Source organism: Sitophilus oryzae, unplaced genomic scaffold (genome assembly GCF_002938485.1).
Source record: "Sitophilus oryzae breed Bouriz unplaced genomic scaffold, Soryzae_2.0 scaffold_1508_pilon_pilon, whole genome shotgun sequence".
NCBI lineage: Eukaryota > Metazoa > Arthropoda > Insecta > Coleoptera > Curculionidae > Sitophilus > Sitophilus oryzae.
The window spans coordinates 2,356,849-2,378,598 of NW_022146179.1; the positions used below are offsets into that span (position 1 = coordinate 2,356,849).

The window sequence follows — 21,750 nt, forward strand, 5'->3', positions numbered from 1 at the left end:
ATTTATATCATATATAAATTTTCATAAATTATATCTACAAAATTTATTACCTTATAACTTTTTGCTAAAGACTTTGTAGTTGATACAGTTTAACAGTATATAAAAGGAACTATTTAAATAAGATGTTTGAAAATATATAGCTGTTTTTGGACACATCAATTCAATTTGTGATTAACTGTACTGAAATAAAAACAAATTAAGCGAAATGGGGTGATCTCTCAACTATAACATGAAACGCATTATCCTATTTCCAAGTCTTCTATTAATTTCACTTATTAAACAACTATAATTATTCAACAATGTTGATAATTCTAGGAACTCTCAGATATCGTCAAAAAATGAAAACAAAAATTCAGTTCCTATAGTTCTTACGTCCCTTTAACTGAAATATAAGAAACAGGGGAGTTAATATTCTCGCTGAGAAAGTTTATAAAATCTCTTCGGATCTGCGGTAGAATACCTTTATTCTTATAAATAATTTCAATAATTTATGTTTTTATTTATGACAACCTCCTAATAACCTAACTTTAACGTCAACTTGACAATCCTAAAAAATGTTATTGTTAACCAAAGAGTAAATCAATTTCTGAATTCGCTAACGCCAACTTATTTTTCATTAAAAAAAATTACCAATTTTCGTAACTAGGTCGGCCATATTGAGGAACTTTTAAAAGAATTGTACTATACCCATAAAATATTTTGTTTCTACATCTTTCCGTTTTCGTATAATCAACCGAGGCGAATGAGGTGCGACACCCTGTATTTTTATTTTAATATAATATTTTTATTTTAATATAATATTTTTATTTGAATAAAAATATATCTATTTTTAACATATTTTTATGTCAGTTTTCATAAACGACATTACGTCATTTTTTTGGCCGTACACTTTTATAGCTTTATCAAGGATATCTAATCAATTTCACTCAGCTATTACTGACACTGAGAAAGCTAGTTATAATCAGAAAACGTACACTTCATCACGAATTTATCGACAGATTTTTTCTGTTCGTCCCATTCAGTACTCCTCAACTACACAGTTAATCTTTTGAACTTGTATCACTGATTACAATCTTTATTCTTTATACATGTACACGTCTGCCTTATGTCTTCATCAGCAATACATCGTTTTTTTTCTTTGATGAGATTATCTGAAATATTTCATAAAAAATGTAATCTAAAATCTGTTTTATCTAGTTTTATCCCTTTACTTACCATAGTACTGATACCGGGTGTTTCAGGCTGAGCGTGCATTAGAAGTTTCTAGAAAACTACATTATCTAGATTAGTATCTAGAAATTTTTTGCACATCATTGATTTACAATGAGATCTATCGATTAAGAAGGATATACCGGAAGTTGACTTCTTATTTTCAATGAGTGCTCCCATTTTTATTACATATTTAAATTCGCTATCAAATTTTATGATTTTTTATGTCAAATACAAACATATTTAAAATTTTTGGTGCAAACTGCCTGTCAAACAAAATTGTTTATTCTAAACGTCAAATTTAGTGATTGCCACAGCCACTGGGACATAAAGAGGAGACATGTGGCTATCTATTTCAAAAATTAAATTGTATGAGTGTCATATAATATTGGCCGTAGCTGTCATGGAATCGAGAGATTAATAAATAGTCATATAAATCATTTTTTTCAAATGGAAACTAACTTTTTTTATTTCACTAGTGAAAAGGTTTTTTAATTCTTTACTGTTTGATTATTCATGTTCCTATACGGTTCAGTTTCCTATTAAGGTTCAGTTTTAAAGAGTATATTTTTCTGGTTTTTAACCAGTAACTTATGACGTTAAACTTCATAGTCTTGGCAGCAGTATTTATAATAAACAAAATTTAAATAATCAGTTTTTTCACAGAAGGACATAAAATGTCTGATAGTTTGACGCTTAATGTCAAAGGAAGCTAGATAAAATCAAGAAAAATTTCCGCTTTAAAATTAAATCTTAAATAACTTAAAAATGAACACGTATAAGCAAAAAGTAATGAATTGAAAAACACTTTCACTAGTGAAATAAAAAAAGTGGGTTTCCATTAGAAAAAAAAATAATTTATGATAATTTTTTAGTGTTTCAATTCAATGACAGCTACGGGCAATATTATATGATATTCAAACAATTTAATTTTTGAAATAGAGATCCACATGTCTTCTCTTTATGTCACAATGGCTGTGGTAATAACTAAATTTGACGTTTAGGCTATACAAATTTTTTTGACAGGAAGTTTTTTTCGTCCAAAAATTTTAAATATTTTTCTTAAAAACGGTTAATGTTAGGTATAGACTGTTTAACATCAAAATTCATAAAATTTTACAGAGAATTTAAGTATGTAATAAAAAATGGGGGTACTTACTTAAAATAAGAACGTTGCTGTCAACTTCCGGTATTTCCGGAAGTGCCGCCATATTGAAAATATTCTTAATCGGTAGATCTCATTGTAAAACAATGATGTGCAAAAAATCTCCAATCTAGATCTTATAGTTCTCTAGAAACTTCTAATACACGCTAAGCCTGGGACACCCTGTATATCAAAATAATAACAACAAAAAACAAAATAATAGATTTCTGTAAGTTGTTCTTCTCTGAGCTAGAAATCGTAGACAACAGATTAAATAGGTTGTATATTAGACGTATTTGAAAAACAGAAACAGCCTGCTGTAAACCCTTTAAACCGATATTAATACGCGTCGACTGTGCCATCGTTGCAGATTTCCTAAGTGCAACCTTTAGAGGAGAGCAGTTTATTTTGAGCTACGAAAACTAATTATCCTTACTTTACCCATTTCCCTCCTCCAACCTCCGCCACTCAAAAATCTCTCCCTCCCACTTGCTTCGTACTTAATGGACTTTAAAGGCTGTTGCCAATATAATTAATTAGCGAAGGGCTTTCGTTTATGCAGCGTTTGGTTTATGTATCGACAGATGAAAATCAGTATTGATTATTAATTTACATCTTTTTTTAAGGAAGGTTTATGCTTATCGTTACTCTGTGTTCGACAGTTTAAAAAAAAATATATACAGTGTGGCGCACCTCATTCGCCTCGGTTGATTATGCGAAAACGGAAAGATGTAGAAACAAAATATTTTATGGGTATATGTGGGGAGGTAATGTGCACAATTTAAAATTATTTTGAGATATACAGGGTATCTCAGAACTAAGATCCATACTAAAGTTATGTTTTTTTTTATGGAACACCAGGTATTTTATTTCATTTTTGGATTCTTAGGCCCAAAAAAGGCATTTATTATAAGGGTTAAATATGTTTAAAATCTTTGGTTTTTGAGATATTTAAAGCTATTTAAATATGCATGCTACAAAATAATTGATTATTAACATCCTGTACATTACTTTTCGGAATTAATTCTTGTACTGAGTTTAAAGGTAAAGAAATAAACTTTACTAAAATATATTATTGCTTCCTAAATTTATACATAAAAATGTCGTTATTTCAAATACAACACCATGTATTTTTTTAAATAAATCGATGCAGATTCCAATTCCCTTTCAAACTATATCAGGATTTTCTATACCTATTTTCTACTACCTAAACTAGCTAAGATTTGAATAAAGAGTGATTTTTCTATAAAATGGCAACCAAGAGGGCTAGTGTCGTCAGGGCAAGTTTCTAGTGACAATTAGTAGCTATTTTCAAAATCGAAATTAGTTTATAGACTTTAATTTAAATTTATACCAGAATAATAAATACGTATTAATAAATATTATTTATTAAACTATTGTAGGTAAATTAACTAAAAGTATTTAATTTACCTACAATAGTTTAATAAATAATATTTATTAATACGTATTTATTATTCTAGTAGTTCTTTGTTTTATTTTACGATAACTTGTAGATATATGGATTTTCTATAAAAGAGCCAATTAAGGCAAATTCAATTTCTTCACTTCCAACGGCAGGTTTGTGCCTAATAGGTTTTTTATAAACTACACTCTGCGAAATATGAAATAGGACAAGTAGTTTTTCAAAGGAACGCTTCTCAGGAAGATTCCTATTTGGATATCTTTAAGCATAAGCTCTTGAGGCCTAGAAATAATTTTCCTCACAAAATAAAATCACTAGTAACATATCTATTCGTTGCCTCCAGCCGCCAGCAGATACAGTTTTATTTTTCTTCATAAAATAAAGAATAAAATATTTAATTAAAAATTTCTTCCTAATATAATCATAAAATAAAGAACTTTTAAACTATTGTGGGTTAATTTTAGTAAACTGTTTAAATAATAATGTCCATAAACTAATATCGATTTTGAAAATAGTTATTAACTGTCACTAGAAAATTGCCATGGCGATACCAGCCATCTTGATTGCCATTTTATTTAAAAATCGCTTTTTATTCAAAATCTGAGATTGATAGGTATAGGAAACCCTAATATAGTTTGAAAGAGTATTTGAATCTGCTTCGATTTATTTAAAAAAATACAGGGTGTTGCATTTGAAATAACAATGTTTTTATTTAAAATAAATCCTTAAAATAGATCACTAATTTTTGGTACCCCTGTATAAATTTAAGCAAGCAATAACATTTTTCAGTAAAGTTTATTTCTTTACCTTTAAACTCAGCGCAAGAATTAATTCTAAAAAGTAACGTACAGGGAGTTAATAATCAATTCTTTTGTAGCATGCATATTTAAATATCTTTAAATATCTCAAAAACCAAAAATTTTAAACATATTTAACCCTTATAATAAATGCCTTTTTTTGGACCCAAGAATCCAAAAATGAAATAAAATACCGGGTGTTCCATAAGAAAAAATATAACTTTGGTATGGATCTTAGTTCTGAGACACCCTGTATATTTGAAAATAATTTTCAATTGTGCACATTGCCTCCCCACATATACCCATAAAATATTTTGTTTCTACATCTTTCCGTTTTCGTATAATCAACCGAGGCGAATGAGGTGCGCCATCTTGTAGTTAATCTATTTAAATTAACTACTTATTCGGTTTTAAATATGAACGAACTAGAAGACAGAAAATATATTCTAATAATACTAAAAAATTACTATAAATAAAAATAATTTAAAGGCAATTAAACTTTAAGTTAAGAATGATAATAAATATTTCAGTAATAGTTAGATAATATTAAAATAAACAAATACCAACCAAACTCCCTACATAAATTACTTTATTTTATTAACAATATTATTATATGAAAAGATCTATATAAAGCAAAAGGGGAAGCCTAAGAGGATTTATTTTATAAAACCCGAATGAGATATTTATTGTAAGCTTATTGACATAGGATTTCTAAATGTGATTTAATAAAAAGTATGTACTTTTATTTGTAAATTTTCTTGTCATTATTTTCTTCGAAAATCGTTTTTAAAAGGATCTTAAAATATTTTGACTAAAATGAAAAATTGTCAATGCTTATGTTAATTGATATTAAAACAAATAAATACCATCAAAAATTCTCTAGGACGGTGGTCGAGATAAGTTTTGTGTTTACACCTGTATTTAACTAGAATATTTCAAAGGAATAGTCCATAGAGCATAAGAAGTGTGTATTTGTTTAATTCGTGAACTTAATAATTTGATTGACGCTTTTCGAGATGCATAATGATTTCCCGGCATCTGGGACAACTTACCAAAATTCAGGATTTTACGTCTAGCAACAACCTATCCATACTCCTCATACTTGATGTACTATACTCAAACATCTCTACAACCCACGCTAAGTACCACGGGGAACGGTGCTGCTTTACCTAATGGACTATAAAAGCAGTTGCTAATATAATTAATTAATGAAGCGCTTTTGCTTATGCACCGTTTAGTTGTATGTATCGGTATACTAAAATCACTGATTTAAGGAAAAATTGTATTTAAAGAAAAATTGTATTTACTGTAGTCGACAATTACTATTAAATTTAGTTTACGTTTTGAAAGTTGCAGAGATAACTACAAACAATTATATATACACGGTGAGTCTTAAATAAATGCAAATATTTTCAGGCCTGGTATATCTCGATGAAAGAAACATATTTTCTCTTTAGCATTTTTCAAATAAGTCCAAAATAACCGAGTTATTTAAGTTTGAAAATTTAAAAAAAAATGATTTTTTTTGGAAAAATTTTGAGAGCTACCGGCTTTTTTCTGTATTTGCATCCCTTTTAGTGCCGTAACCATAGAGTAAAGCTGTAACTATAGTAATATCGGAGATTAAGAAATTTTACCGTGGGAAAATGTGCGATGAACAGGCAGTTCTAAAAAGTTTTCGAAAACTATACAGGGAAATTTAAAAATTTCAAATTCAAAAATGCACGATTTTCGACATCTTTTTTTTGCGAAAAAAACCTCATAGACGTGTTTTTGGGGTCGAAATACACCACCCCTAAAAATATTTGCACTTATTTAAGACTCACCCTGTATATATAACAAAAGTTAATTAAATATTTGTACAATAATTAATGTTAAAATTAATAAATTGCACATAAACTATCTGGGTGTATTACTTTGTTTCGTTTCAAATATTTCGGAACATATTTAAATATATATATATATATATATATATATATATATATATATATATATATATATATATATATATATATATATATATATATATATATATATATATATATAAAATAAAAGACGAAACATAATAAGCTTTTAGATATAAAACGTTTAACAAAAAAAAGGTTCTGTAACGTTTATCTACTGTGAGTTGCATCGCCCACCTGGATATATAAAATCCCATGTAAATTTTAAAAATTATGAAGAAGTTTTAATCCCACCGCTGGCCACCAAATTTTTTTGATAAAACTTTGCAGATTCGTCCGGTGCTATGATAGAATGCCCTTTTTAAATGATAATCTATATTTACTCACCGAAGAGTCGATGTTCTTATGTCCAACTCTAGTAAAATCAATAATCTAAATATTCTATCTAGTAAAAGTCATTCTATCATAGTAACGGACAAATCTACAAGTTTCGTCACAACAACATAGAAAACATGTGTACATAAGAAGCAAAATTCAACTGATGTTTACACGTAGATTTATTGTGAAATCGAGGAATGTGGAGGCAATATCCAATTTTGTTGAAACGACAATTGGATTAACGAAGTTGGACCTATGTGTGCTACTTAAGAGAGCATTTGATTTACAGTCTGATGCGGACATCTCTGTATTGATTTTAAATTATTACTACTTGTATTGCAATAAATAAAATTATGATGTTATACAGGGGGAGTCTTAAATAAGTGCAAATATTTTAGGGGTAGTATATTTCGATTCGCTTAAAACAAAATTGTATTTTAAATTTCAGGTGCCCGGTGGCGTAGAGGTACAGGCTCTCGTCTACTAATCTCAAAGTGTGGGTTCGATTCCCACACCCGGAATTTCATCAGCCGACTATTTTTATTAAAATAAAAATAGTTTGGGTACCTAGGTCGACTCAGCCTTTAATGAGTACTTGGGATTCACAATCCTGAGGTAATAGGCGGTTGAAGCGTAGTGCTCTAGCCACATTACCTTCCTTGTATACCGAACGGCTCGAGTATAGCAAGCTGTACCTTGCTACTCCCAAGGCGTTAAACGCTATATACGGGAGCTATTATTATTATTATATTATATATTTCGACCCCATAAACAATATTATGTTTGCAAAAAAAAATTAGAATTTTTTTTAGTTTTTAATTAAAAAACATAATTTCTTGATAATATGGCAACATAGGTAGTAGATTAAATTAACAAGAAAGAAAATCCAGAAACGATCCAGTGGTTCTCAAAATTTTAGCAAAAAATATATTTTTCTAAATTTTCAAAGTAAAATAACTCGGTTATTTTGAATTTATTTGCAAAACGGTAAAGAGAAAATATGTTTCTTTTATCGAGATCTACTAGCCCTAAAAATATTTGCACTTATTTAAGACTCACCCTGTATAATAAATATCAGTAAAAATGTAGGACTTAACGTTTACAACCATTTATTAATAATGCCATTTCTGTTGTTTCAGGATTTAAGACTACGTCAGACTGTCACAATGGGCTCCCAAGACACGTTAGAAGAGAAAACGGTGACTGTGGTGTGTGGAAACGACTTCGTCAATATCAATTTCATCAACTTTTGCTGTACAAAGAAGGAAATAGCGCAACAATGGACGGACGCCCTCATGAGCTTGGCTTATAATCTGAACCAAATCAACGGGACTACGAAAATGTACCTGCAGAAAGCTTACACAAAACTAACTCTAGTGACGGATAAAGGTGGAAAGGTCCCGATTAAAAAGTAAGATATTTAATAATATAGTTTATAGTCGGGGGCTGGCTTACATCAGAGTTGAATTATCGAAATACTTTTGTAACTTTCTGTGTTGGTTAATTAGGACGAGTCCTAACACTTTTTTCTTTGGGAAATTTTTCAAAAACAGCTTTTCCTTTCATCTTAAGCCATGAAATCAACGACTGTGATTATCTATACATAGGTACGTGGTGTTTCTCAAAAGTGGGTCACCCCTATAATTTTTTTATTTTTTTTAGATAAAAAACGAGGTTTGGTATGTTAGTATATGACATAAATCAGGATTGATTGACGTATTCAATGCCTTTCGGCCACTTCCTGTTTCACCGGAAATGACTACAACTTTTGATTTTTAAATGGCACCCTCGGTATATTTCTACTTTATTCGATAGGACATTCTGAATGCAATGACATATCATATGTCAACTTTTGACATTTTCGCTTAAAACAAAATTATATTTTAAATTTCAATCTAGAGTGCCATGACTGTGTGAACAACACTAATTTTTAATCAAGGAGCCTTGGAAAAATATACTTGATCCTCTAATGTTTTAGTGTCTTGTTCTGACCGGTTAAAAGATGCCCAAATCGTATTTTTAATAAATTGAATAATTGATTAAACTTGGAAAAAGCACCTTTTTACGAATAATTTGGTACCACACTTATTATTTCGAGTCCAATTGTCGTTATGAATCGCATGTCGCAATTTCAAATTCGCGAAAATGTCAAAATTGACATATGATATACCATTCTATTCAGAGTGTCATTTTCTATCGAATAAAGTAACAAAATACCGACGGATGCAAAGTTGTTCCCCTTAATGAGCTGCGCGGTCATAACTGTTACATATCTAGATATAGCTCGACTGCACTTTTTTTAATAGAAATTGATAACAAATGCTAAATAAATGTATATAAAAAACTTAATGTAATATGTATTAAAAAAATTGGGCCCAGTTCGTGTCATTTGCATTTTAAGTTCTAACTATTCGGAAAGGTATACAGATGGCACATATGTACAGGGTGAGTCAACGATAGAGTAAAGTCCATTATCTCATTTGTTTCAAGGTTTACAAAAAAATGTTTAATATAAAAGTTATAGGGATGGTTAAGATACACATTTTAAAATTATTATAGAGTATACAAGGTGCTTCAAAAAAGTGTGGCGGCTATAACATATGTTTTTTTTAAATGCAACACTCCATATATATATATATATATATATATATATATATATATATATATATATATATATATATATATATATATATATATATATATATATATATATATATATATATATATATATATATATATATATATATTTACACCCTATTTTTATTTTTTTTAGATTCTGCGTAAAATTTGCATAACTTTTTTATATATAATATTATATACCTAAAATTATTAGTTTTTGTAATATTTCAATTTATTTAAACAAATGTTAAATTGCAGGGTTGTAAAAATTGTCAGTGGTGCTATTGTTTCTGAAGTTGGAGTACCAAAATTTGGTAGAAGAGTTTTATAGAGATAAAAAAAAGATATATGTAAAGATATTTTAGTTAAATGATACAGGATGTTCAAAATATATTTATGAATTTCAACTACTTAAAATTAAAAAATCACAATTTTTTTAAATGGGACACCCTATATATTATCATTTTTTCTGATAGATTTGACAAAACTCTTCAACATTTATTAAGTATGTCATATCCTTATTTTTAATAGTTTGCAATTTATTTCCATTTTTTCTATTTTTATCCATATTTTTAATACAATTACCCTATAAAATCATAGTTGCCATGACAAAACAAAACTATTTATTACTTACCGTTAACAAGTAGCTTCATAATTAGTTTCAATTGCTGGTATTAGTTAAAATTAGTTTACTTTACTCAAATAAACTAAATCGCAGTAGTGAATTTCTTGGTGTATTTCTTTATTATGAAAGATGACACTTAGGATTTTTTGTCGGGGCGAATATCCACAGATTAGGGTAATATTAGATTGCCTAATTGCTAAAGACTACTGATATATGAATTTTCTTCGACATACAGTATAGTTTTTTTCTCGTAGTAATTCTGATTTATAGTTCATTTGGTAAAGCCAATATTACTACTGCCACGAAACCGTCCCATTACACACTGAAGATGTTTTCTAGATAATATACATCTATCCTTATAGTAGTTAGCAAAGTACTATATAATAAATAGTACTGAACCAAAAAATGTGGTTTTCTAAGCTTGTCCGTGTATATCATTCACATTGACTAATTCATTTCAAGAAAATCTGTTATCTCTACCATTTATACTTATTATAACAAATTAAACTAAAATTCAAATTTTGTTCTTAACTTGCTTAACAGACATGAAATTGTCATAATTATTACTTTTTGTCATGGCATCTATGATGTTATATATAGCGCAATTGTATTAAAAATATGGGTAAAAATAGAAAAAATAGGAATTAATCGCAAACTAATAAAAATAGGTATATGACATTCTTAACAAAAGTTGAAGAGTTTGGTAAAATCTACCAGAAAAAATGATAATATTATAGGGTGTACCATTTAAAAAAATTGAAATTCCTTAATTTTAATTAGTTGAAGTCTTTACATAGGTCTTTTTCTATATCTCTATAAAATTCTCCTACCAAATTTTAGTTGTCCAACTTCAGAATCAATGCCATCATTGACAATTTTTTAACCCACTGCAATCTAACATTTGTTTAAACAAATTTATAACAAATAATATTAATTTTAGGTATATAACATTATATATAAAAAAGTAATGGAATTTTATGCAGAATCTAAAAATAAAATAAAAAATAGGGTGTTGCATTTAAAAAAACATATGTTATATTCGCCACACTTTTTTAAAGCACCCTGTATACTGTATAATAATTTTAAAATGTGTATCTTAACCATCTCTATAACTTTTATATTTAATATTTTTTTTGTAAACCTCGAAACAAATGAGATAATGGAGTTTACTCTATCGTTGACTCACCCTGTACATGTTTTTTTCATATTGAAGAGGTCAAATTTATTTTAAATGTTGAAAAAATAAAAGAGACAGTTGTTTCATTTTATAAATACAATTTTATTGTCAATTGATATACAATGTGTCCACGAAATAAGTTGACACGAAGAGGAAAAAATAAGTTACTTTTATTGTAAGACAAAAAATAAAAAAACCACCCGATATAACCACCTGGTATAAGATCCGGCGGCAATTCGCGGCAGCCAGTGGCAATTAATTTATATACAATATACTTTAAGCAACAAGTATTATCATGCCGTTTAAGAGGAATTGAAAGGGAAAGTAGTTAAAAGTCTTAAAGAGTGACAAGCAAAAATGTAAAAATACTATTTTTGTAGCATTCAAATAAATTGCCATAAACTAATATTACTTAGGTTTAATTAAGCGCAAAAAAGAAAAAACAGTTTTTTTACCTTCTTTTCGAACGTCCATTACAGAAAAGGCGACAGCTTTTATCAATTTTAATAAAATAAGTAATTAATTGGCGTTATCTGAAAACTGTTTATGTCAGCTTGATACCAGTAGCAAAAATGTGACATTTCTAATAAAAAAAGCGCTACAGTAGGCTTACTTGATTTTGTTATTTATTATGTATCGTTTACAGGGGAATATAAGAAAAGTATTAGCAACAGTTTCATGCAAACATTTTGAAATTAATATTTCTAAGTAATGACTTATCTGGGAACCACTGTAAGACGGTGCCATTTAAAATTCAAAAGTTGTAGTCACTTCTGGCGAAACAGGAAGTAACCAAAAACAATTGAATTCGTCAAGCAATCCTAATTTATGTCATGTGCTAACATACCAAATAACGATTTTTTATCTGAAAAAATAAAAAAGTTACAGGGGGTTAACCACTTTTGAGACACCCGGTATAGGTAGAAAGATGAATGAAATATTTGGAGCAATTGTAATTTTTTTAGTTTTTCTTGAAAATAATCAAAAATATCAGTCAAGTTATTAAAGTTTTATTTAAATTTTAAATTAAAATATCCACTAGTTTCATATTTACTTTTCTTGTAAGCCTTACAATAATACATTTAAGCCATACAAGCCTTAATAATTCGGATTTTATGGCTAACTGAACTAAGATATCCCCTTAATGTGACGATAATTGGGACATTTACCATATTTGTCTATTTATAATATTTGTCTAAGGATAAATCCCTATTTACTCTTCAATAAGCCGAAAAATATCTTTAATAAGCATTCATATAATTTTCTTTTTCAGCTTAATAAAGATGTGTGGTCAAAGTAGAGACGACAAGAAGAGATTAGAAACAGTATTAAGTAGTTTAGGTTTACCATATGGCAAAAATGACACAATCAACCCGACAAAATTCAATTTTGAGGATTTTTTTCGATTTTATATGCAACTGACACAAAGAAGTGAAGTCGAAAAAGTTTTCAGTGAATTGTAAGTTTTTACATACTTAATTGTATAATCTAAATTTTAATTTACAAGAATAAGTATATAGTGAATTTCTGCTATGCAGTATGTCTCCGAGTCCGGTCTTTACAAGAGGAAAAACTTTGTTATTTTTAACATTTTGAGAAAAATGCATATTTTATAAAATATTTTGCCTGTTTTAAAATGTCCCGTTTATAATTTTCCAAATATCCATACCGTTTCAGAGAAAAATAAAAAAAAATGAAAATATTGTTAATTTTTTTTCCTAAAAAAGCCTAGTCCTAAAAATCAAAACGCGTTTCGGCGGTAATATAATCTTGTTTTGACAAAAAAAAATAAAATCTTTGACAGACGGTTATTATGAATTTTAATTAACGTCATATTTTTTGCTGTTGTAACATTAGGTTGATGTTTCGGAGGAGGCATAAAATGGGCACAAAATACATTTTTACTCCGAATATAACATGCTGTTTTTTAAAACGTCACAAATAATTTCGAAAACAATTTCAAACGCCGCAATAATGCATAATGTCAGTTTAATTATATATTTTTTTCAATCGTTAGAAAAGTATTAATTTTTGCGACGTATGACAATATAAAAAAGTTATTTTAACGCCTAGGCATAAAAGTATAGCACTTTTACTAAGCACAAAAGTATGAAATCATATTAAACTGACATAAAGTGTCAAATTCCAACGAGTGTAACCATAGTTTCTTGATATATGATTACTTACAAGGTATTACCTGGTATTACTTACTTTTTATATTATTTGCAACGTTTGAAATTGTTTAAAGAATTAAATGTTACTTTTGCAAAAAATAATAGCATGTTGTACTCGGAGTAAAAATTACTTTTCGTCCCTCGCTTGTAATTTCGCCACTCGCTAACGCTTGTTATTTTACTCCTAATAAGTTAATGTACACTCAGATGCAAAAAAAACGCGAAGAGAATTCTTATAAAAATTCTAGTAAATTAAATTTTTCAGAATTCATAAGTAAAACTTTTAAACTATAATTGGCTGTAATACTAAATCTAAATGGAAATAAAATATTAGTACGCCTATGACTCAAGAGTTTGATGAGTCACACGTGGCAACAGAAATTCCAAATGGCTTCCAAATTTTGTGTGGGGATGAGACCAATCAGCTATGACATATCAAGTGGTGGGAAAGAAGTAAGGAATCTCTTAAAATGGAGACGGTCAAAGTATTAGTCATAGTTCCCAGGTCTAGGAAATTTCCCTAAATCTAGTAAGAATTAAAATTTAAATCATAGAAGTAAATTTTGGGAAAATATATTTTTTAGACAAAATTTAGTGTGTGCATTTAATTTTGTTCCCAAACTTGGCATTTCTAATAGTATCATCAGAAAATATCTTTTAATAATTATACACTACTCAAAACAATTATCGCATATTTGAATAAAAGTAATTATTACATATTTCTAAATGAAGCATGCCTTTTTCTGCCTTTCTCTTGTGAGTTTTTTGTAGGATAATTAGAGTATGCACTGACATGTAATTTTTAGTCGGCCAACTTTGAACTTGGTTGCAAAAGTGAAAACAATACATTCTTATGGAGCCGATCGCCCCAATATTTGATTACATTAGTCTAGGCTATGCACTGACAGGCAATTTTAATCGACCGGCTATTGCATGTGTGTGTGCCAAACCAATATATTCTTATGGAGCCGCGCCCACGCGCAATCAAATAGTCGGCCGATCGACTTCATAAGTATGTATTGTTTTCACTTTTGCAACTAAATAGTCGGCCGACTAAAAATTACAGATCTGCGCGTAGGCTTGTTTTATCGAATTTCCCTCCACAGTATCCGTACTATTTAAAATCGTAAGTCAGGGAATTCAAAATCTTGTCTTGGAATTCAAAAGTCTTGTTTTTCAAATTAATATTTTTTAGAAAATATGTGATAATTGTTTTGAGTAGTTTATTTTTTTAAATATGTAATTTTTCTTTATTGAGAATTAAAACAAAAATTCTAACCAGAAAACGAAAACTATTCTAACTAATGATATTATTTGACAATATGCTATTAGTTATGCAGAGGTTGTTAGAGGAAGTTTATCTGGCAACACTGAGAGCAGTCTCGAATTGTCATCGGCATCGGAGTGGATTTGTGCTCCCACCATGCTCATTCTTAATCCTACCTACACGTTTACGAACCGGCAACACTGTATCCCCCCTTTTATTTTGCGTCTCTCTCTGTCAACCGGTCAATTGTATTATTCTCTGTCGTGTCCATTAAAATCCTATACACAGTAATTGGATGACCAGAACGGTATATATATTTTTGTTATTTTTAGCCCTATTTTCATGATTTTTTTAGCAAGCTGTATATAATTATATCAACTTTAATTCGTAAACTCAGCTTTTTATAAACTTTAGTATTTGGCATGTTATACAGGGTTAGTCGAGAGGTTATTTTTTTACCTTAACTTTAAAACACCCTGTGCAATAATTTCGTATGTAAACTTTTCTAAAATATAATTTTACGGTCAGAACCGTAACTCCGGAGCATTTTGTTAGTTGATTCATGCCAATACATATTTTGGTTAATTTTTAAGAGCGAAATGAACTGATAACGATCAATTTGCAATTTTTTAGTTTTCATTTACTTTTTGATATATTTTTTTAATATGATTAGATGGTTTTGGTGACTATTGTCGTAACGTCATATTACACTACATTGGATAATCTATACTGAATTAAAAAAACGTTAAAGACTAACGATACAATCCGGGTTTTAATAAACATTAATAACGATAACAGAACTAACGATATTAAAAAAAACATCTGTAATACTCAAGTATACAAATAGAAAAAAAATTGTCAAAAATACTCTAATACTTTGTATTGCTGCCCTTGGCTGCTATAACTGCCTGTATACGTCCGTTCATATTGTCATTGAGGCTGCACATTATATCATATTGCGTTATGTTTTCCCATTCTTCTTTAAGAACCAGACGAAGTTCATTTAATGAAGCAGGTACTGCTTCGCGTCCTTTAACCCGCCTGCCAAGCATTTGCAAGCGGCAGTTCATAGTAGTATATAGTTTACAATAATCATCAAAGCCGCCTTGTCATATTGAAAAATAACTTCAAAAAAGAAATAATTGTAAATTGTTTGTAGCAAGCTCATTTCACTCTTAAAAATGAACTAAGGCATGTATTGATATGAGAAAACAAAATGCTCAGGAGACATGGGTTTGACCGAGGGTTTGACAGTAAAATTATATTTTAGGAAAATTTACACACGAAATATTTCACAGGGTGTTTTAAAGGTAAGGTGAAAAAATAACCCCTCGATTAACCCTGTATAATATGTCAAATACTAAACTTTATAAAAAGCTGTTATATATAAGATATAATTATATACAGCCTGTTGAAAAATCCATGAAAATATGGCTAAAAATAACAAAAATATAACACTTTAAATTTGATCAAAAATTTCTCCGTTACGTTTTTTTGCATCTGAGTGTACATACTATTTTGTACTTTTGTGCTTAGGCATAAATTATGGGCGTAAAAGAGTTTTACTTTTATGGCTAAGCGTTAAAATGACCATTTTATAATACTTCTTGGACGTTTAAATGTTTTTTTATAAAGAATGTATTTTTCTTAAAATGTTAAAAGTACAAAAGGTTTTCTTCTTATACATATAGACCAATCCGAACACATACTGTACATTTTTTGAATCTTATTTCAATCGAAGAGACATCGCATCTTCAAACAAAAACACAAATTATTATTATTTTCACTTAGGTCTCTTTGTTATTAAAGGTGCGAAATGTACATTGACATTCTACAAGTACAGTAAATACCCTCTTTGCAGTGTCGGAACCAAGAAATACATGACGGCAGATCAGTTTGTTGAGTTTCTCAACAAGACACAGAGAGATCCGAGACTGAACGAAATTTTATATCCCTACGCGGACACGGCCAGAGCCAGGGACATCATTGAACAGCACGAGCCGAATAAATACAACTCTATGAAGGGACAGCTCAGTTTTAATGGTTTTCTACGATATCTACTTTCTGAAGATAACAATATTATCGCTGCAAGCAAGGTAAGCACCAAAACGACTAAAAAAATATTTTTAATTTGTATTATTTTTTTTCAAATCAAATTTGACTATTCAATAACTCGCTATTATTACTGACTTAATATTAAATAAAAAGACCTCTTTCTCAAACACATTTCCCCGCTTCTTGCAGAGACTTCGGTATTTTTCCTTTTCTATTTCTTTTTTATACTCTTTGTTTTTTGCGTATGACGACGTGAGAATATACAGGGTTACTCACCTCATTCCCACATACGACTGTTAGTAATTTATTTAAACAAAAGCTGAAAGATAAAGTAATCTTAATAAAGCAACTTTAAAGATACAATATTCATAACTTGTCATTGTATGAAACACTTTTTTTAAAATTTAATTTCTTTGGTTTGAAACTTTGCGCTTTGCGATATGCTTAAATTTGACTTAAGCGATAAAATTTATTGACCGTTGGCTCAAGACTATTACCAATTTATTTAAAGAAAATCTAAAAACGTTTTATTAAAACAGACTTAAGAAATAAATAGACCATATACCGGGTGCGTCTCAAAACCTATAACTTTTTTATTTTTTTGGATAAAAAAAACGAGATTTGGTATGTTAGTATATGACATAAATTAGGATTGATTGACGTATTCAATTGTTTTTGGTCACTTCCTGTTTCGCACCCTCGGTATTTTTTTACTTCGTTTGGCACCCTCGGTATTTTTTTACTTTATTCGATAGAAAATTACATTCTGAATAGAATGACATATCATGACTTTTGACAGTCTCGCTTAATAAAAAATCGTATTTTAAAGTTCAATCTAGAGTGCCATGACTATGTTAAAACACTAATCCTTAATCAAGGAGCCTTGGAAAAATAGATTTGATCGTCTAATGTTTTAGTGTATTGTCCCGGCTAGTTCGAAAATGCTCAAATCGTATTTTTAATCATATCTCAATTTTTTCAAATGGAACGAGGGTGGCTCAAAAGCATTTTTTTACGAATAATTTGATACTACACACTTGCTATTTCGAGTCAAATTTTCGTTACGAACCTTAAGTTATAATTTCAAATAAACCATATGCGAAAATGTCAAAAGTTGACATATGATATGTCATTCTATTCAGAGTGTTATTTTCTATCGAATAAAGTATAAACTACCGAGAATGCCATTTAAAAATCAAAAAAGTTGTAGTCATTTACGGTGAAACAGGAAGTGGCCGAAAACAACTGAATACGTCAATCAATCCCAATTTATGCCATACACTAACATACCAAATCTCGTATTTATAACTGAAGAAATAAAAAAGTTAGAGGGGTGGGCCACTTTTGAGACGCAGCCGGTATTAAAAAAATAAGATACTAATGTTCCGGTTTGTCTTTCTTCTAAAGTAAAGAAGAAAATTCAATTTATGACATGTAAATAAACTAAAACAAATGCACTTTAAACACTTATAAGTACTAAGACTTTTATTTAATCTTTAGTTATTGACTGTACAGTGTGTCCCATTTTGGTTGAAATCATAGGGTATCTCCGTTATTAGTGAAGATAGAAGGGTGCGGTTTGCACAAACCTGTCTCACTTTTTTGTCAAACGGAAGAAGCCGTAAACAAAATTTTCATAGCCCTCTTCATTTCTGAGCTACAGTGTCTTTTTAAAAATTTTGCAATTTGGGACACCTCCTGTATCTCTGTTATTGTTAAAGCTATCGAGAAGGTGAAAACTGTTTATTGTAGAACTTTTTACGTAGAATACAGTCGCGTAGTCTGTTTTTCTACCAAAAAAATATTTTTGAAAATATGAACTAAAGTTTTGTTTTTTTAAATAGAACACCCTGTATATTTATAAATCATATGATCTGTCTTGCCATAAGCTTCTCAAAAATATATATCACTCTATATTTATTTTCACTATTCACTGCAATATTTAAAAGTTTTTGATAATAAAAGAAACTAAAGAATTATTAAAAGTATACTGCTATCTGTCTCTTGTTTTATTTTGGGAGCCGCTAATAAATTCTTTATATATTAGGGAAACTTAACTCTCTACCGCTATTTGTAAATCTTGGAATACGTGTATACATAAGAATAATCTATCGTATCGGAAATTTTAGATATTCCTTTAGCTAATTTACGTGAAATATACTTTCAGCAAGATGGGGAACATTCCCCTCATAACTATGAAATATTAGAATACTGTTAAATTATTATTTTTCAAATCAATGAATTGGAACCAATGAACGCATATTGATAGCCTCCTCGATTCCCGGATTTCGCCGTTCTCGATATCTGATTTTGGGGATTTTTGAAATACGAAATATATCGTGGGCACTACAACAATGTCGAACACCTGAAAAATGCTTTAATAATTCAAGATTTAGATATTTGCAGACCCATCCCGTTATAAAAAAAAGAAAAATATATTCACAGTTTCAGTGGTAACAGTTATTTCAAAAGTAAAATATATCAATCCCAAATTAATTTTAATATGTGAATAACTATTTTAGTAAATACCATTTTGATTTTTTGTTATTTATCACGGCCTACTAATAAGAAAATGATATATTTTAAATATTGCAGTAAATAGTGAAAATAAATATAGAGTGATATATATTTTTGAGAAGCTCGTAGCAAGACAGATCATATGATTTATAAATATACAGGGTGTTCCATTTGAAAAAACATAACTTTAGTTCATATTTTCAAAAATATTTTTTTGGTAGAAAAACAAACTACGCCACTGTATTCTACGTAAAAAGTTCTACAATAAGCAGTTTTCGCCTTCTCGATACCTTTAACAATAACAGAGATACAGGGGGTGTCCCAAATTGCAAAATTTTTGAAAAGACCCTGTAGCTCAGAAACGAAGAGGGCTATAAAAATTTTGTTTGCAGCATCTTCCGTTTGACGAAAAAGTGGGACAGGTTTGTGCAAACCGCACCCTTCTATCTTCACTAATAACGAAGATACCGTATGATTTCAACCAAAATGGGACACCCTGTACATATCGGATGTGTCTCACCTCTATAACTTTTTTATTATTCAGATAAAAAAAAACAAAATTTGGTATGTTAGTACATCATAAATTAGAACTGATTGACATATTCAATTGTTTTGGTCGTGTTTTGTAGTCATTTTCGGTGAAGCAGGAAATGAACGAAAACAATTATTGAATACGTCAATAAATCCTGATGTATGTCATATACTAACGTACCAAATCTCGTTTCTTTATCAAAACAATTAAAAGTTATAGTGGTGAGCCACTTTGGAGACGCACCCGGTATAGAGAAGTTTTCGTACTAATACCAGGTATTTAGTATTATAATATTTTACATCATAACAGTAAAATAAAACACAAAGAAATTAATCTAGCAGTAACAAGACTTCAGTAGAACAGTTTCAAAGGGGATAATATTGGAGCTTCAACAAAGTACAAAATTAATAAAAGCTTTTCATTCAAAAGGTTCGTAATACAAGCCTCTCTCTTTGAGTAGAGCATTGGTATGGCGTATTGTGTAAATGAATTTTCGATGCAGAAAAGCCAAATAATTGAATTTGGTATAATTTTAAAAATTTATATTAATGCTTTTGATTGAACTAGAGCTTTTAGAGTCTTATTCGCACAGAAAGTAATATGGTATACGTACATTCCTTTCTTTCATCCTATTTTTGGCTACGTCAAAAGTGCAAGAAATAAGTAGCTTAAAAAGGAAATGCGTTTGAATTAAATTTTAAAAAATCTGTTGAATTTTCGACTGTTCAAGTAAATCTCTTTATTATTAATATTAACTTCATTCACAAACAAAAACGAAAAAAAAAATAAAAAATAATGGAACTTGATTAAAACACAAATTGACTTGGAAAATACAATTTTCATAACTGATTATTGTATGAGACACTTTTTCTATTTTATATTATTCGGTTTAAGTCTTCGCAATATATTTATTTCAGTTTGACTTAAGCCATAAAATGTTTTTTATGAACCCAAATATTTAAGTAAAACTTTGAGAAATTATCTTTTAAAATATAATGTTCATAACTGATCATTGTATGAGACACTTTTATTTTAAATTCTTTGGTTTAAGCCTTTATAATATACAGGGTGGCGTACCTCATTCGCATCGGTTGATTATACGAAAACGGAAAGATGTAGAAACAAAATATTTTATGGGTATATGTGGGGAGGTAATATGCACAATTTAAAATTATTTTGAAATGTACAGGGTATTTCAGAACTAAGATCCATACCAAAGTTATATTTTTTCTTATGGAACACTCGGTATTTTATTTCATTTTTGGATTCTTGGGCCCAAAAAAAGGTATTTATTATAAGGGTTAAATATGTTTAAAATTTTTGGTTTTTGAGATGTTGAAAGATACTTAAATTTGCATGCTACAATAGAATAGATTATTAACACCTTGTACATTACTTTTCAGAATTAGTTCTTATGCTAAGTTTAAAGGTAGAGAAATAAACTTTACAAAAAAATGTTATTCTTTCCTTAAATGTATACAGAGGTATCAAAAATTGCTAGTCTATTTTAAATATATTTTTACATAAAAACTTCGTTATTTCAAATGCAACACTATGTATTTTTTTAAATAAATCGAAGCAGATTTAGATGCTCTTTCAAACTATATTAGGGTTTCCTATACCTATCTAGCTCAGATTTTGAATAAAAAGCGATTTTTCAATAAAATTGTAATCAAGATGGCTAGTGTTGTCATGGCAAGTTTCTAGTGACTATTTTATTTAGTTAGTAGGTATTTTCAAAATCCAAATTAGTTTATTAACTTATTTTTTAATTTTATTTAATTTACCTACAATAGTTTAATAAATAATATTTATAAAATATGTGTTTATTATTCTATTAAGAAAAACAGAAGTAGTCTTTGAATTATCTTACGATGACTTGTAGATATACGGATTTTCTATAAAAGAGCCAATTACGGCAAAATTAAT

The 21,750-nt window shown here is 29.0% G+C and overlaps 1 protein-coding gene across 2 annotated transcripts in view; it reads left to right on the plus strand.

The window, feature by feature from the left end:
• Positions 1 to 21,750, plus strand: part of LOC115878390 (1-phosphatidylinositol 4,5-bisphosphate phosphodiesterase classes I and II) — a 333,255-nt gene that overhangs the window by 223,467 nt on the left and 88,038 nt on the right. For both annotated transcript variants that reach the window (XM_030894884.1, XM_030894885.1), the window contains exons 3-5: positions 7,995 to 8,266; positions 12,550 to 12,735; positions 16,579 to 16,813. In XM_030894884.1, the coding sequence (XP_030750744.1) occupies positions 7,995 to 8,266; positions 12,550 to 12,735; positions 16,579 to 16,813 (693 nt within the window). The remainder of the gene's footprint in view (positions 1 to 7,994; positions 8,267 to 12,549; positions 12,736 to 16,578; positions 16,814 to 21,750) is intronic.